The following is an 18,237-nucleotide window of genomic DNA, read 5'->3' on the forward strand; positions in this document are numbered from 1 at the left end:
GAATCTGATTCAACTTTATAGATTTGTGAGTCTCTCAGGACGAATGAGCGGAACTACGACCTCCCAATAGGGTCGAACTTACTGCGTGTCTCTGTTAAGTTCCAGAAGAGACTAAATACGGTGAGACGATACTTGTCACCGGTACCCGTCGGTGTAGTACACCTGTGGTCAGTGGGAACACAACTCGTGCGGTGAATCCCGCGCGCGGCGCGCGCGCGCGCGCGCGGTCTTCCTCCGCTCTAGTCTCGTTCGCTCGCCTCCTGGTAACGAGGTGTTGTCAATCCAGCAGCGTATCTACGCAGGCACAGTGCGTGCTTATTTTCCTTTTAATATTTTTTCTTTATTGAATATTTTTTTTTTTTTCGATTCTACCCCAGCCGGCTCTATATGAACCACGCCGGCAATTCATATGGACCCGCCCCCGGGCATTCATAATCAGATTCACACCTTTGGGACGATGACTTTACACGATAACACAAATATACACGACCCCTGGGAAATGATATGTAAAGATTGTATTTTTACAACAAATGAGTTGGAAAGGTCCAAGTGTAATCGGCTGAAGATACTCGCATTGATCGTAATCATGTGATCACAAAGGTAGTGGTTTGCGCAACTATCCGTCTCGATCCTCCGCTTGTTTGTCAAGAGAATCGTCAATCTTTTCGACTTTCTAGGCTAGAATTTTCCCTTTCACCTGTATGTGAAACAACTGTCCTTTGTATTGAGCTAAGGTTTACGTACGTTAACAAGGGAATTAAACACATAACAAAGCGACCCTCTGTATGTCCTGACAGAGTCTTTTAATCTTATAACGACCTATTCAAGAAAATAAAAAGACATTAACGTTAATTTTTTTGTTTTACAGTAATGTAAGACCTAAGTTAATGTTTACGTTGACTTTATAACGTTCGGAAAAGTAATAAAATTATAACGGACTAATACCGTATGTCGAATTCTTTGAGTTTTTAGGCATAGAGTTTTTAATCTTATCGAGAGTCTGGTTCATTTTTTTTTCTAAATATTGTCGTTTTGTGTTAGTTTGTACTTTTACCAGGTAATTACGTGAGTCATGAACCAACCTTCAGGTAAAACGTGCCTATGACGTAGTTACGCCGGCACCGTACCTCCGTTAGTCGGACACCGTAACGACTCACAATTACCTAGGGTCCTACGAAGTTATCGGCCGAAAGATCGAGTAATCGTAACAAACCCAGACACGAGAAAGTCGAAGAAAGAAGTGTGATGGGGTGTATAAGAGATAACCCCAATCGCAGTCCCCTACACGGTGGTCTCAAACGGTGTGGTCACCATTTATGTAAACACATATTTCCATTTGAGAGGGTAGTGATTGGTCTAACAGATAGTGAGGTGGGCTGAAGATCGGAAGGCTGTGAGTTAAAATCCTGCCAGGAACACCACCACTAGTGTGCCCTCGAGTAAGGCACTTACCCCTTAGTTACTCCAGGGAGAATGTCCCTGTAATCGGTCATTATAAGTCGCTTTGGATAAAAGCGTCAGCTAAATTAAATGTAATGTGATTAGTAAAATATGCATTAATAAATAAATAAAAAGTTAACTAGGTGAAAAAAGGTAAGATACACTTTTAAAACTTGTTGAGAGCTAAAACTAGTCTTTGCTGCTGCCTCAAAGAGGAGCAGGGAGGAGAGGAGAGAGACAGGAGAGGCTGATTCAGGAGCACAGACACACTCACAACTATAAATGAACCAAAAATAAATTAATAAACAAGTTTCAGTGTTTTTTTCATATTGGAAATGGTATGTTATTGGTTATGGCCATAATTTTATTATTATTGAAATCGTATACAGTTCTGCTTAATATAGGTGTTTCCATAGATCTAGTCTCTTTATTTTCCCCTCAAAATGCACCAGATTGATGCATTTAACTCCAAAATAAATAAAAAAATCTTACCGGGGGAGCATGCCCCCGGACCCCCCTAGAGGATTTGAGGTCGACCCCCACTTAAAATCACATGGATAGGTTCCTAAATACATTTATAAATACATTAATCTTTTTAAATAGTAACTCATTTCCATATGTTTATGTGTGGGTAGTAGTCAATAAATAAACATGTTGTTAAAACTCATGCGTTGTTTTGTTTTTTTATCAGTCCATTAATTTAGTTCCTTTTTCTAAAATGAACTTAGTGGAATCATTGTTGTCAACTTAATTCTAGCATAGGCGTACCAATAAAATAGCCTGCACCTGATGTCATGCGTTTTCTGACCAACATATTAAAATACTACTAAAGGAAAAAAGAATAAGGCGAATATGCTTGTCTTTAAATAAGTATATCTGCCGCAGATGTAAAGTGTAAGATCCACGCTGAGATTACAGTGTGCTTACCTTCAGCATGACCTCGCAGTAATGCATGTGGGACTCTCCAAACCGGAGCTTCAGCAGCTCCACGTTACGGATTTCTCTGCAAACACAACAGAGAACAAAAACAATCAAAAGAACATTTTGGACACAGTACGCTTCAAACTATGTTTAAGAATCTAGGATTTAAGATATTACCTAAAGCTGCAGAAATGCTCTGTATTGTTTTAAGTAAATACCAATTTCCAACTTGTACATAATTGCAAATACCACTAAGTTAAAGTCCTATTAATAAAATCTATTTATATTTGTAGGATGCAGTACATGCAGTACTTTTTTCTTATGTTAAAAAAAAAAAAAAAAATCTTTAATGTGAAAACCCACGTAGGAAACTATAATCTATAGGGCTTTTTCCAACTGGAAAAAAGTTCCATTGTTACTGCTGTAATCAATCATAGAGTCTTTAAACAACTCTCCTGTTATCTCCATCAGAACAACCTTCTGGATCCGCACCAGTCTGGTTTCAAGGCAGGCCACTTAACAGAAACTGCTCTCCTCGCTGTCTCTGAGGAACTGCACACTGCTAAAGCAGCCTCCCTCTCCTCTGTCATCATCCTTCTGGACCTGTCTGCTGCATTCGACACGGTGAATCATCAGATCCTCCTTCGCACTCTCCAAGAACTTGGAGTTTCAGGCTCTTCACTTTCCCTCCTCACCTCATACCTCAAAGGCCGTACCTACAGGGTAACTTGGAGAGGGTCCGAGTCTGACCATTGTCAATTAACTACAGGGGTCCCTCAGGGCTCTGTTCTTGGTCCCCTCCTCTTCTCCTTGTACACAAACTTGCTCGGATCGGTCATTAGCCCGCATGGTTTTTCATACCAATGCTACGCTGACGACACCCAATTAATTCTGTCCTTTCCCCGCTCAGAGACCCAGGTCGTCTAGCTGACATCTCTCAGTGGATGTCTGCTCATCACCTCAAGCTCAACCTTGACAAGACTGAACTGCTTTTCCTTCCGGGAAAAGATTGTCCCACTCTTGACCTAACAATCAACATCGGCCCCTCTGTTGTTTCCCCGACTCAGACTGCAAGGAATCTGGGTGTGACCCTAGATAACAACCTGTCCTTCACTGCAAACCTCGCTGCTACAACCCGCTGCTGCAGATACACGCTTTACAACATCAGGAGGATACGTCCCCACCTGACCCAGAAAGCGACGCAGGTTCTGGTCCAGACTCTTGTCATCTCACGCCACCTTACGCCTCCCTCCTGGCTGGTCTGCCTGCATGTGCCATCCGACCTCTGCAGCTCATCCAGAATGCAGCTGCTCGTCTGGTCTTCAACCTTCCTACATTCTCCCACTAAGTGCTACTCAACTGGCTCTAGATAAGCCAGTCCTTTATTAGTATATAAGTGCTTTGATAGCAATTCTTTGTTAGTAATTATATCGCTCGAAGTGGAGTCGAAGACATCCTATTTTTATAATACTTTCCTTCCATCTTAAGTCACCTTAGTGAATCTCAAATTCATTATTAACAAGCATCCTAAGAACAAATATCAAAGAACATTTTAAACACTCCGCACTCCGCTCTGCATCAGCCAAACAGCTCGCTGCACCCGCACTGCGAGTGGGTTTGCTATCCTGGCTCCAAAATGGTGGAATGAGCTCCCCATTGAAATCAGGACAGCAGAAAGCTTACACATCTTCCAGCGCAGACTGAAAACTCATCTCTTTCGACTCCACTTCGATAGAATTACTAACAAAGCACTTATAAAGTAATAAAGGACTGGCTTATCTAAAGCCAGTTGAGTAGCACTTGAAATGTTTTGGCTCTATGAAACCTGATGTACTTATATGATTCTGTTTTCTTCAAGTTTGTATCTTCTTGGTCGAAAGCACTTATTGTAAGTCGCTTTGGATAAAAGCGTCAGCTAAATGCAATGTAATGTAATATAATAATGAATGTCACCTTTTTTATTCTCATACAGCCATAATCATTTAGTTATAGTTATTGTTTATCTTTTTCTTCTTCTTCTTTTTGGTATTATTCTGCTCCCTCTTTAAACCTGATACATTATAAAACCATAAGTCTGCAAGGTTCTTTGCATAATGCCGAATTAAAAAACGTTATAGGAATGATATGAACATTGAATGCCTCTTTCTCATTCGAAAAACACACAAACACTTGACAATTTGCTACATAAATAGATATCAAAGGACAGAAGGGAAATGAGGTATGTTATCTTTGATCAAAACTCTTGATAGGTCCACTGTACAAAAGAAGCAAATGCTCTGAAAGGATACACATTGTTAAAGCAACCCTCCCCGGAGAGATCCAGTTGTTGTAAAAAAGTTGTTAATATTCTATGTATTTCTTCTTGAAGACAGATTGAGGCCAACCTGCAGTGTGTGTCATCCTCTTCTCCAAACAAATCATCAGCAGGGGAATAACGAAGAGCGCTGTTTCATCTTTGGTATTCTGTTGTCTCTTGCATAATTGACGGACATTAACTTCCCATCAAGCAAGTGTAATTATTATCAATTTTCCAATAAGGCTCACAATTAAGGGAGAAATTTGATTGGTTAGAGTTTAACCCCAGAGCCTAATGAAGATATGCACGCAAACAAATTCATCAAGTTGATGGTGTGTCAGAGTAAACATCTGGAGATGGGACTCTTTACTCAGTGTCGCTGACGGAGCTAGATAATGACCTTAAATGCACTTTTTATATTGTGCATGTTAAGTGAATGCTCTTAATTAATGAGAAGATCAGTCAGTTATTGCTATAAAATAGACTTTATGAATTTTGCATTGCTTAAAAAGTTAATTTAGGGCAAGTTAGTTTACATGGCATCAAAGCTGGAATGGACCAATATCCACAATGAGTACTTTTAATTGAGTACGGTACTTTAAATGTCTTTTGATGCTAATACTTTAAAGGGGACCTATCATGCAAAATGCCCTTTTTGATGTCTTTTATACATAGATATGTGTGAGCATGTGTGTGAAGAAGCAGGAAATAAAAAGGAACTCACCTTGTGGTATAACCGGCAAGAGAGAAAGCCTTTGAGCTCCATACTGTTTCAGAAATAATCCTTGATAATCCATGATGTGGCGTTTCATCACCGCAGAATCTGCCAGTAGAATCTCTTACATTCTCTAGAATCTCAATCTTTAAAGCTTTATACCCCAAATTAGCACTTTTGAAACAGGAAGTGAAATAGAGGGATATGAGGCATGGCTGGAATGGGCGATCTGTTTGGTATTTTGAGCAAAACACTTCATAGACATGTTTTTATATATTTGTATATGTCTGAGACCTACCCAGCTAGAAATGTTTGGTTCTAAAAACATTCTGAGAATGTTACAGTCATTGTTCTAGGAAGGTTTTCAGCGGGAAGTTTTTGTTTGGTTCCCAGAACGTTCTTCTGAAAGGTAGGATAACGTTCTCTAAAAACATTCTTAAAATGTTTGGTGATAACATTGTGAGAACATTATGCCCTCCTATTCTTAAAACGTTTTCAGCGGGAAGTTTTTGTTTGGTTCCCAGAATGTTCTTCTGAAAAGTAGGATAACGTTCTCTAAAACATTCTTAAAATGTTTGGTGATAACCTTTTTTAAATGTTTTTGAAAACATTGTTAGAACATTATGTCCTACTATTCTTAAAACGTTTTCAGCAGAAGCTTTTATTTTTGGTTCCCATGAATGTTCTTCTGAAAGGTAGGATAATGCTGAAAACGTTTTAAGAATAGTAGGACATAATGTTCTAACAATGTTTTNCACAGATAACAAAAGGGAGTCGGACACAAGACTAAGGAGACCAACATAGGAGGGACAACCCAGGGCCCCAGGTGTGCACAATCACCCGCCCCAAAGCCATCAGTCCATAGTGACGCAGTTCCCTGCGTCACAAGCTGTCTGAGGTATTTTGTATCCTGTTTGAAAAAAACAACTTTTTAAAGCTCGCAATCACCTCCAGGCCAATCAGTATATTTGTTAGCCCTGAGGGTAAGCTGCCATGAATTACAAAGCCACATTAGTAACACTAACAGAGCAGAAATCTCATCACATGACTGAACAAAAAGACAAAAGCAAAGAACCTGACAAACACTGACATTTCACAAAACAAAGAACACAATGATTTTACGCAAAACAAATGAACCTATAGGCAAGACCTGTACACACACAGGAGGAAACACACATTTAAACCTGCAAACATGGAGTGTTAGGGACGGGTCGGGGGAGCGCTAAGCTAATGACTGTGTTATGGCCTTTGACATCTGTTTTGCAGATTCAAATGAAACCAGCTTGGGTGAACTTTGAACCATTGACCAATAGCAATGCTAACCTTACAAGAAACAGAGAGCCACAGAGTCAAAATGGAGCTTATAACAGTGCAATATCTACCTTTATTTAACTGATCTCTGACCGGTAAACTTATATAACTGTGTCTTTCAAATCAACTTTAACAAGCAAAATTCCTTATGCAATAACTGAATAAACTAATATTTCCAAAAATATTACATTACATTAGCTGACGCTTTTATCCAAAGCGACTTACAATAAGTACATTCGACCGGGAAGATACAACCTTGAAGAAAACAGAATCATATAAGTGGATCAGTTTTCATAGAGTCAAACATTTCAAGTGCTACTCAACTGGCTTTAGATAAGCCAGCCCTTTATTAGTATATAAGTGCTTTGTTAGTAATTCTATCGAAGTGGTGTCGAAAGAGATGAGTTTTCAGTCTGCGCCGGAAGATTTGTAGGCTTTCTGCTGTCCTGATTTCAATGGGGAGCTCATTCCACCATTTTGGAGACAGGTATATAAAACCCACGTGTTTTTGCTGATGGGAACTTGGGTCCCCCTCGCAGTGCGGCCGATGCAGAGCGGAGTGCACGTGCTGGGGTGTACGGTTTAACCATGTCCTGGATGTAGGAAGGGCCAGATCCATTCGCAGCATGNAGGATGACACCCAGGTTGCGGGCTTCAGGAGATGGGGAGATGGAGCAGCCGTCAACCTCGAGGATGAAGTCACCAACCTTCTGGAGCAGCGCCTTGGGTGCCACAACCATGAGCTCTGTTTTCCTGCTGTTTAGTTTGAGATAGTTGCAGGACATCCATGCTTTGATGTCATTCAGGCCGTTGATGAGAGACTGAGGGGGGAGCTGGGAGGATGGAGTGGTGCTGAGATACAGTTGGGTATCATCAGCGTAACAGTGGAAATTGAGTCCATGATGTCGGATGATCTGGCCGAGGGGGAGCATGTAAATGGTGAACAGGAGGGGGCCAAGCACAGAGCCCTGGGGTACACCGTGGTGGACTGGGGCCGGGGGTGAATTTGAGCCGTTGATGGAGACAAACGGTTTCCTGTTATGGAGGTAAGATGTGAACCAAGACAGCGCTGTGCCAGTGATACCTAGGAGGTCTGAGAGGCGGATGAGGAGGATGGTGTCAAACGCTGCAGAGAGGTCCAGGAGGATGAGGATGCTGAGGAGGCCAGAGTCAGAAGCAATGAGGAGATCGTTGGTGCTCTTGATGAGGGCGGTCTCAGTGCTGTGTTGCTGTCTGAAGCCGGATTGGAAGGGCTCATAGAGCTCATGGTTGGACATGTACAGATGGAGTTGGCCGAAGACTACTCTTTCCAGAGTTTTGCTTAGGAAAGGAAGGTTGGAGATCGGCCGGTAGTTCTGGAGGGATAAAAAGATACATTTCATTCATTCAAGCGCCTCACCTGGTCAGGGGTTGCTGTGATGGGGCCCGGCACTTGGGAGGTGTGTGTGGGGGGGCCAGGAGATGGGATGGGGGAAGGGGTCACAGCGGCAGGAGAGACCGGGGCGAGGTACTTGATCATGGCTGGGTCCACCTCTGGGGTTCCCTGGAGGAAGAAGAAAAATACCCCATAAGATATTGCTTTGTGAATATACAGATGTGTTTGTGCTGTGTTTCTTTCTCACTCTCTGCGGTGTGTGGATGGGAGACAACGCATCCAGGTCCGCCATCGGGAACTCAATGCCTTTCCTCTTCAGCTCTTCGTAAATGTGGACCACACCAGTGAGATCAGGGCTGCTCCTGAAGGCATCAGCCCAGGACTGACACAAACACAAAGACAGTATAAACAACCAAAACAATTTAAATAGAGTCCTTTTACTTTGTTCTCGTCATCGATAGTGGTCATTTGCATTAAAATACTCTATTTAAATAGTAAGGGAAACAAATGTTTTGTATAGATATTTGCTTTTATGAAAAATAACTCTTTAGTAATTAAATGCTGTATTAAGAGCAGCTTAGTGTAGGAAGATAAACAGGTCATTTAAAAAATATATATATATTACAGCCGAATTAATTTAATTATTTTAACAACATTACATTTAAACCTCTTTGATTGAAGATGAGAAATTATTGTACATGTATAAATGTAAATGTAAGTAGGAATAACTTGCATAGGGATTTAAAGGAAAATCATTGATCAAGTAAGGGGTGGGAATTAATAAGCATTTGCTTCTTCCTGCTCCCTTTTCGGACACATTCATTATTATTAAGATGAAGACTTTTTTTGTTGAATATATAAATATTATCATGAATGTGGATAAATACTGTATTTTAACAATACGGTATTTGTTATTTTTTTTAATCTGTTCGAAATAAAGATTGAAATTAAATTAAATGAAACCCATCATAATACCTTTTGCCTAACCTCCGTAAAAAAGAATAATTCATGTTTAAGAAAGAAACACTCTCTGATGTGGACAATAGACCACAGAACAGAAAACGGTGTCTAAAGTGGGGTGTCCTTCAAAAATCCCTATAAATAATCAGAGGACAGAGCAGCGAGGCGGAGAACACCACCTGCCGTCTGAGGTGGCCTCTAGTAACAAGACGGGAGGCTGCAGTCTGCGGTACAACATCTGGAAAGTGGAACATGCGGCAGCCACTTGGCTTCAACCACTAATCTACCATCACACCATAATAACATGATTTCAAAATGTCCTGCATCACCACATTTGTGAATGGAGCCATAGGGAGAAGTCAGTATAACCAGAAACCTGTTTGCAATTGTTTTGTACCTTTGTATAAGAAAATACCAACATAAAAGTGGTAATAATGATGAAACGGCAGTAACCAAGAAAGGCTTAATACCTGTATGAGCGCCAGCACTTTGTCTTGTACGATGGTTGGAGGATTGTTTTTGGGGGAGATGACTTTGACCAACACACCCTCGATGAAATCTCTGGTGGCCACCTGCACATGAAACCTGTGACCACAGTTCTTCACACAGGTCTCCAAAGCCTGCAGAGAGGGAGACAATTAAACACAGACAGAAGCCGGGCAAAGGAAACGGAAAACGGGAACATTTGTGAGAGGTTGATGAAAACAGAAAGACTTCTAAGTCACGTTGCTTTTACCGCACAGAGAGAATTTTAACTAGATGAACTATCAAAGATGTGAACACGGTTTAAAAGGCATGGCTGCTATAAACAAAATAAAAGATGTGCAATATAAACATAACTTCGGCCGGGGAGGAGAAACAGTCAAATAAAATGACCAAGAAAAAACACAATCTGTGGAAAGGTCAAGTTTTATGCAGGGGACACTCCTTTTATGTGGCCTACACAGTGAAAAGCAACTTTGGTCACGGCTTCCTCAGAATAAAAACCTCAGGAAATGTTGCAAGGTTCAAAGCCATTCCATTTCTAAAGAAGTTGCGTTTGATGCCAGTTTTACAATAAACACAATGTCAAAGTAAAAGGTTCTCACCGTCAGCGCCAGCATCACTTCTCTGTAGTTCTTGTTGCCACCAAGTCTCTTCTTTAATGCCCGCATGGCATCTTTTGGCCTGGAGGGAAACAGCAGAGAAGACACAGCTGGATGAAGCACCCCAGCTGAGAGTAGGCATAACATCTTTGGCTTTGTAGGAATCAATTCTTTTCTGTGCCACAATAACAGATGCCAGTCAGTCTGTCAGCGTATCTGTTTGACTAAGATAGAGAAGTGCTGTCACGCCATCTGTGTCCCTGATTGACTATCTATTCTCTCCCAAGGCCAGATCAAAGCTGTCAAAACATGAAGACTTCAGGTTGGCTCTCTGCCTCAAACTGCAGTCAAGCTTTTATGGACTCTTTTATCAGCTACATGTGGCTCTTTGTTGAGCGTTGGAGCTGAAAAAGATTGAAATGGGAGGAGAAAGTGCACAAAATCTGATATGTAGCTCCCTTAAACAGCACTGTAAATGTGAATCTGAGTCAGTACAGTCGCCTTGTGTTGGTTCTTTTCGGCTTTGGATGCAGCATCTGTTTTGTTATATTTTGTTTCGGCACCCGGTCGCATGTGTTAAGACAACATTATGCTCACCAAGTAAGGAATTTTCAGTTGCGGAATTTCCCAAACATCGAGGCTAAATGTGATAACCAGACAATGTGTAACTCGCAGAAACATCTTGAAGACAAGGCGTTCTGTGTTCTGTGAATCAAACTGTGGATGTGTGTGTGGACGTACGACAATGAGTTGTGTGTAGGCATGAAGAATGTGAGAAGCAGGGACAAAAAGACAAAAGGGAAAGTGCTGAGGGAATAATGAAAAAGATGGATTTTTACAATTATTAGAGACGAGAAAACTTGGATATGTTGGATGGGATTGCTTTCTGATTAAAATGCCTAGGCTGCAATGCAAAACCTGATATTGTCTGATTTAAAATGAGTGATGCCGATGCAGATTTATGTATGAAAACTGACATCATTTCCTAAAAAAGGTACTAAAAATACACATGTTACTACATTTAGTCTTGATTGTGTTCACCATCATAAGGCAGGAGACTGACGACCGAATTTCATTAATTTCTTATTTCACTCAGTGACACGTACAGAAAACAAAGACTTTCTGTGGGACGGTGCCGGCTGGTGAAGCACAGCAGTCACTGTATTAATTGTTATTCATTGAGCCAGTGTGACAACTGACCAATTCAGGAAGCAGAAGTTTTGGTCCAACATAACGTTAATAAAGCACATTATAACCCAACAATGATCAAATCTAGACAGCGCGACAGCTCACCCCTCGTCAGTCTCGTTTATGATGTCACAGATCTCCATGTTGACGGTCCAGTCCTCGTTCTGGAGGCCTCCATCTGTGGCCCTCTCTGCAGGAAAACACAAAAGAAAATATTTAAACAATTATTTATTTAAAAAATAAACGGTGCTCATTCATTTTTGTCTGTGCCTCTACATTTGGGTTTGAGTACCAGTGCCCCTTATATTAAATGAGGAGCCCTGACTTTACTTCATTATAGTCTTCGCTATGCTGTAGCTCACATAAGAAGAAGTCATTTGCATGTGAGACAGGAAGCTGGGGGCTTTTTAAAAAGAACAACATCGTTTACAAACCAAAATAATGCAAGTTTAAATTTAGACGATACCATTCAGTGGAGAGATGCAACTGTCAGTAGATTGTTTTAGTTTTGTCTTTGTAATACTTCTTAATAATCGTGGCTAGTACTATGTTTTATTTCCAGGTTCTCTGTTTGTCTGCCTGATGAAACTGCATTATGGGTCGTCTGTGCTAAAGTCAATGCATTGCATTAAAGCAACACATGGTTTACATAACATTGGAAGTAAAACTGTTGTGTAAGCAAATCAGCATGGGGTGACATACTTTTCTGTCTCTGCAATATTCAGCCAGACATTCGATTTCTACACTTTAAAGCCCCTATAAACTTGGCTTTGAACCATGTGTACTTCTCTGTAAAAGTATATTATAACTATACAACTAAAACAATCAATTATTAACTTACATTTCAAATACAATTCCAGGGAATGGTGTTTTTTATTTTGACATTTAATTACTCAGGACTGTGAGGCCCATGCTATGTCGTTGTTTTTTCTTTTAAAAAGGTGCGTACAGTATAATTCATTAATAACCTTTATTGGAAATGAATCTGTCAGAAGGGTTTGGATAACATATTGGGTAAGGATCGTGGGGCTCAGATAAATCAGACAAATACAACTATTTTAGTTTTTAATAACATGAATGTTATCTCAGAGAAACCCATAAGACGTTTAAAAACACATCCACCACCTGTTGCTCCCATGCCTCAAACTAGGGCTGCTCAATTAATCGTATTTTAATCGCGATTACGATTATGGCTTGCAAAGATTACGAAAACAACATAACCTAAATAAATTATTTTTTATTATGACTTTTATTTATTTATTTTTTTGGTTTTTCAGTTGAATTATACTTAAAGTTCAGGGTAATCAACTGTTAAAAACATACTGTTCAAAAAAAATTCTCCAATAAATCGATGTTTTCAAAGTCAATGAATAATCGCATTTAATAATCGCAATTACAATTATTGACCCAAATAATCGAGATTGTGATTTTTGCCATAATCGAGCAGCCCTACCTCAAACTAAATAGTAAATTAACTAAACGAACCTAGACTATTTCAGACGAAAGAGAAGCTGGTGTTGGGTCTGATACAGCTATATGTACTCAGTCTTACGTGGTATAAACGCTGAAAAACAGAAGTCCCTGAGCCCTGTTGCTTTCAAACCCCACCCTACCATTTAAAATCTTTGTGTCTACAGCCAGGAGATAATGTGCTCCAGACTGTGAGAAGCTAGTGATGAACGAGCACGGCATTCATCGCTGCGTTCCTCGCTCCGTCTCTTCCTTCCTCTCTTGTCGCCCAAATCCATCCATCATGTCAGTGAAAGCTGAGATCTTTCAGGATCGCAGTCATCTGGGGTGAATTTCACAGTGGAACAGGAAAAAAGCTTTTCTACTGAAGTGAGCTGAGACCAAGTTCCTGTGACTGACAGTCAATAGATTCTCATTAGACGATTCTTGGGTTTGGACAGGAGGAGCCCCTCTCCCTGAAGCCCAGGGGCCCCGAGCCGGCTGTCATGCCCGGGCCAGCAGCCTCTCATTGGGCCAGGCTGCCTTACTTTTGGGAGGCTCAACATTGGACAAGTCTGACAGCCATGACTTATTCATGCCCTATCTCCCCTCTCTAATCAACTCGTCACACACTGAGCCAGCACTGAGGGATAGGCATCCTTTTCTGAGAGGATCCATCTTTACTCTCACCTACAAATCTGAAGACATAGAGACAATACAGTTCACTGCTGTGTGTTTCTGTGTTAGACTGAACATAATGTATAAGATTGGAGTCATTATCAAGCTTCTGCCATTAGGACATCCCGTATAATCTTCTCAGGTGGATTTTCAAGTCAAGACAGGGCAGAACACGAGGTGCAGAGGAGAGTAAAAAAAATCTGATCTCTTCATTTGAAATGAGCTGGAACGCCTCTGAACAATCAGAGCCTTGCTGCTAATGAAGTGATTGCCTGCTCAGAGAATTCATTCACGGGGTTGTGTCAGTCGCCCCAGTACGGGGAATGGACACACCAGTGAAGCCAGTCGATCACATGGCTTTAGCTTTAGTGGCTGGCTGTGCCATCCGCTGCCAACAAAGCCATGAATCTCTGCCCCTCTCTGGCCCCATCTCTGCAGGTTTCTGTCCTTTAAAGACTCTAGAGAAGCTTAAGATAGCCAACATAGCTTCCGATTCTGTTTATGTACCAAGCTATTTGGCATACAAAATATTATTCAGATTTTCTAAATGGTCAAATAGTGGAAGACCTTCTTAAATTCAGAATTTTAAATCTTGCATGATATTCTGAAACGGAAAACAGTCTGTGGACACATGCCAACTAAGGTTTTGAAAACAGGGGCGGTTCACTTAAATGTACTTTCATCCATCCATTCATGACTGTGAATGAATTACTGCATTACAAATACCACTCATTGAGAATGTGCTAGAATCATCTGATTATAAGGTTTATCTTTCGGAAATAGATGTACAGCAGTGGAGAACAATCAGGGTAAATTACTTCTGCCGCATGAGAAAGAGAAAAAAAAAAATCACCACCTCTAACCCCTCCATCTTCTCGGTCACTTACACTAAGTTCTTTCCAATGCCTCCCTCAGCATCTGTTCTATTGATTTTCTCTAATTGTTTCAGGTAAGCTGATCCTGTGTCAGCTGTGGTTTACAGTACCAGCCGAACAGACAGCAGGCGGTACAGCTCCAGCAGCAGCTCGACCGGAGAGATGAGACTGGAGATACAGCCGTCTCTATGGGGGACATTTAAGATGTGCTGCTACAGCCCACAGAATGACACAGAATTACCTAAAAGGACCTCTGTCGAGCGAAATGCCTGAGAGGAGGGTCACAGTTGGTAGCTGAGGGCCGTCTTGGGATGACATGGCACAAAGCAGCTGACCGGCGGGTGGTGGGCAACAGTTCAAAGGCCCCTCTAACTCCTAAAACCTTCCTTCCTCCAAACTGCTTCTATTCAGTGCACAAAAAAGCTACTTTCGGTCGCTAGGAACTGAAAATATCTTCTAGAAACATGAGAAGCATGTGTGCTTTTCTGTCTCATTATAAAACCTTGGTGACAACTTATCTGGGTCAGAGATTATTTATCTGAGTTTTGCAAACAACAAGCAAGATTGAAAGATAAATGCAACCACACCAGAGGGATGTGGTAGGCCACAAGTCTCTCTCATCATCTGCAGGACGAACAAGCACTTCCGCGCAACGCTTCGAGGCTTAAAACTCAAACCAACCAGACTGACCACAGAAATCAAAGCTTAAAAAGGATTTAAGGACATATTGAGCTTCGACTAGGCTAAGGCTCTGCAAGCCCCTTTGAGACATGACACTAACACTGCCCATGCCATTTACTCGTGTTTTCCTTGAGAATTGCACTGTATTGTCTAAACATATTCAGTTCTATACACTTATAACAGAGGACTAAGTTAGGTGGGCTAACATTAGCTGTTCATTTCAAGTAGCTGACGTTTGCTGCGATGATGCTTGCTAGCTCGCTATTTTCGTAACGTAATTCCTCGTAGTAAAACAGCCACGCTGACACAATGTATGCAGCAGAATCACATCTACAATGAATAACTTCAAGGATAACGTACCTATACATTGGCCCACGGGAGTGCCGTACGGATTTCCAAGTAAGAACTCCATTTTGACAACAAACAATCCGTTTGGGATTGACAAGAGGCTGAGGCACCGAGGCGGTACTAAGTCCCGCCCACTGAGGAATACTATTGGTCAAAAAAACTGAAGGCTCAAGGCATATGGCTAGAATCAACGTCAGTTATATTTAGCAACGAAAGCTATGTTCAACAAACAGTTGTATAAATGTTAGCCACCATATAAACATGTATTTTACTTAAAAGCGCCGTATTAGTCTCTATACAATGTTGAGAAATACACAAACAACGATATAAACAATTGACTCGAGTATTCATCCTCTGAATATATTGTATATAAATGTACATCAGGGTGATTCACTGGGTATTTACTTCATTGTAGTTGAAAAAAAGAACGATAAAAAAACAGAAGACTACGTTACACCGAGTCTTAGTTTCATCGTGGGCACCATTATTTTAATGTGTGTTGTTATTATATTCATTCACAAGAAAAGCAAGAATGTTCGGAGTTGAGCGTTTATTTTTACAGCATTTTTGGAACATACTTGAACGCAGCTTAGGTTCAGCCGGTTGCTATGTAACAGTGTGTAAACAACAGCGGCAAGAAGTTAGAGTTTATCTAGCTAAGTTAGGTACTATTGCATTGTTTGTTGTATTTAAAATACTTTTGCAGTTTTGATTACTAGTTTTTTTTTGTTGGCTAATGTTGGCTATGATGTTTGTCTGGTAAACTCATTTAAATCTACAAAATACAATCTACTTTCTCCTTTGAGCAGTGGGAGTGAAGTAAAGCGTACCCTACAAGGATGATGAGTCGTGGTATTTTGATGAATGAGGATTTGCTTCAGCGGGCAATATTGGAGCAAGAACCCAAAGATAAAGGTCAGGGCATTGCCAATGAAGAGGGAACCCAGCTCGATGAAATCCTTAAACTATGTCTGGAATTCAGAAGTAAGTAAAATACAATGTGGGTTATCACTGTGATTTGGATTTCAGGTATTTGAAGGTTGTTTGTTCACAGACATCCTGAGGATTGACCACTTATGGGAATTCACATCCTTGGCCAGACTCAATCTGAATAACAACCTCATTGAAAACATTGAGGGTCTGGATCATCTGATTAATCTGACATGGCTTGGTAAATTAAGTTGTTTTTTTTATGTTTTGCTATGCTTTCTTTAAATGATTGTGCAGGCTTTATCAAAGATGTTGTCTTAAAATATGAGCCCCGTAACTTTGAGTAATAATGACATTTACTCTGAATATGTCTTTTAGATCTGTCATTCAACGGCATAGAACTAATTGAAGGTCTGGAGTCCTTGCAGAAGCTTGAACTGCTGAATTTGTCCGACAACAAAATCTCTGTTCTCGAAAACATGGAAACACTTGAGAGACTCACTCATTTCTCCATTGCGAACAACCTCCTTGGAGAGTTGGACATCGTACGACAACATTTTCTTGTATAAATCTGTCACATATTATGTGTAAAATGCTACATTTATATTGCAAGATTAATATAAGATTTGTACTTTGAAGTTTCATAATATAAAATAACCTAATCTCATACAATTTGAATGCATTTCAAAGGTGCTCTATCTCAGGAAGTTCAAGAACCTGTTCAACATCAACCTATTTGGAAACCCTTGCAGTAAGGAAGGCGATTACACATTGTTCATCGCAGCCTTCTTTCCAGACTTGAAGTTCCTAGATTACACTTTACTTGACGAAAATACAGTAAGTATAAGTGCTGTGTTTTTAATAAAACATTACTATGCCTTAGTTTATGTGAAAATTCCACATGGCTATTTACATGTTGTTGTGATGATATTGTGTAACTTCATTTGTGTCTATGTCTTGTGTGTCTATGTACAGAAGAAAGAAGCATCTATCAAACACCGCTATGTCCTTGAGGAGATGAAATGTGAGGAGCTGCACAAGCAAAAAGCTGAAAAAGCTGAGCAACGCAAGGAGGCTGAAGCCAAATTACACAATGTAAAGTGAAGCTGACATGTGGTTATCATCAACATTATATTCCACTGAGCTCTCATATTTCTTAAACTTACTTTGTAAAAATGATGTTCATGATAGGATGCCTTTGTGGAGTTCCTGAATGGCTCTGACCTGTTTAAGTGCATGTTCAACGACGACCAAGAGGCAGATAAACTGCACCGTGTGCCTGAAATCACTGATCTGCTTCTAACATATCCTTTTAGACCAAATGTAATAATAATAATGTGTTATGTAATCACAGGAAAAAATACCTTGAATTCCTTAACCATACCCTTACATTTGAGAAACAAATGGGGGATCTGTGCGAGCAAGTATTTGAAACAGGCTTGGCTGAACATAAACGAAGAGACAAAGAAGTGAACTGCTTTTTCACTGGTCAGAATGAGACTGTGATTGAATATCAGCAGAAAGCATTGCACATATTGGCAAACTTCGAGCAGCAACACAAAGAGGTAGGTGTTAGGACCAGACTGTTTTCAACTGTACTGTACCATATTTAGATGGACCAGTAAAGCAGCTTTTAGCAACCAATATAAGGATGTTTTTCTTGTTTTTATTTCTAGAGGACAGTGGACATGCGGAAGATATCAGACAGAGAATTACTGAAGGTCCAGATCAACCAGTGCAATGATGAAATCAACCAACTCTGTAAAGGCCTCATGACGCTGGAGTTTCAGATGGTCAGCCAGCTGGAGGTCAGTGTGTGTGTGTGTGTGTGTGTGTGTGTGTGTGTGTGTGTGTGTGTGTGTGTGTGTGTGTGTGTGTGTCGTCGTACGTACGTCGTCGTCGTCGTCGTTCGTTCGTTCGTTCGTTCGTTCGTTCGTCGTCGTCGTCGTCGTCGTCGTCGTCGTCGTCGTCGTCGTCGTACGTAC

The 18,237-nt window shown here is 40.7% G+C and overlaps 2 protein-coding genes across 5 annotated transcripts in view; one reads left to right on the forward strand and one right to left on the reverse strand.

Moving 5' to 3' along the window:
- The window catches only part of tom1l2a (target of myb1 like 2 membrane trafficking protein a), a 26,614-nt gene extending 11,175 nt beyond the window's left edge, over nt 1-15,439 (reverse strand). The window contains exons 1-9 of the mRNA XM_010785537.1: nt 15,335-15,439; nt 11,397-11,481; nt 10,107-10,185; nt 9,489-9,638; nt 8,306-8,440; nt 8,066-8,226; nt 7,322-7,916; nt 6,398-6,420; nt 2,368-2,443 (exon numbers count right to left, since the gene is read on the reverse strand). Coding sequence (XP_010783839.1) covers nt 2,368-2,443; nt 6,398-6,420; nt 7,322-7,916; nt 8,066-8,226; nt 8,306-8,440; nt 9,489-9,638; nt 10,107-10,185; nt 11,397-11,481; nt 15,335-15,386 — 1,356 coding nt within the window. The 5' untranslated portion in view covers nt 15,387-15,439. The remainder of the gene's footprint in view (nt 1-2,367; nt 2,444-6,397; nt 6,421-7,321; nt 7,917-8,065; nt 8,227-8,305; nt 8,441-9,488; nt 9,639-10,106; nt 10,186-11,396; nt 11,482-15,334) is intronic.
- A 495-nt stretch (nt 15,440-15,934) lies between these two features.
- Nucleotides 15,935-18,237, forward strand: part of drc3 (dynein regulatory complex subunit 3) — a 4,110-nt gene continuing 1,807 nt past the window's right edge. The window contains exons 1-9 of one of the 4 annotated variants that reach the window (XM_010785391.1): nt 15,935-15,987; nt 16,132-16,306; nt 16,377-16,493; nt 16,631-16,797; nt 16,943-17,089; nt 17,228-17,347; nt 17,444-17,556; nt 17,643-17,817; nt 17,929-18,060. In XM_010785391.1, the coding sequence (XP_010783693.1) occupies nt 16,162-16,306; nt 16,377-16,493; nt 16,631-16,797; nt 16,943-17,089; nt 17,228-17,347; nt 17,444-17,556; nt 17,643-17,817; nt 17,929-18,060 (1,116 nt within the window). In that variant the 5' untranslated portion in view covers nt 15,935-15,987; nt 16,132-16,161. Of the gene's footprint in view, nt 15,988-16,128; nt 16,307-16,376; nt 16,494-16,630; nt 16,798-16,942; nt 17,090-17,227; nt 17,348-17,443; nt 17,557-17,642; nt 17,818-17,928; nt 18,061-18,237 lie in introns of all 4 variants that reach the window. The other 3 variants (XM_010785398.1, XM_010785405.1, XM_010785412.1) reach the window with 3 other exon arrangements.

The sequence above is a fragment of the Notothenia coriiceps genome, unplaced genomic scaffold, assembly GCF_000735185.1.
Source record: "Notothenia coriiceps isolate Sejong01 unplaced genomic scaffold, NC01 NC01_scaffold00000886, whole genome shotgun sequence".
Classification (NCBI taxonomy): domain Eukaryota; kingdom Metazoa; phylum Chordata; class Actinopteri; order Perciformes; family Nototheniidae; genus Notothenia; species Notothenia coriiceps.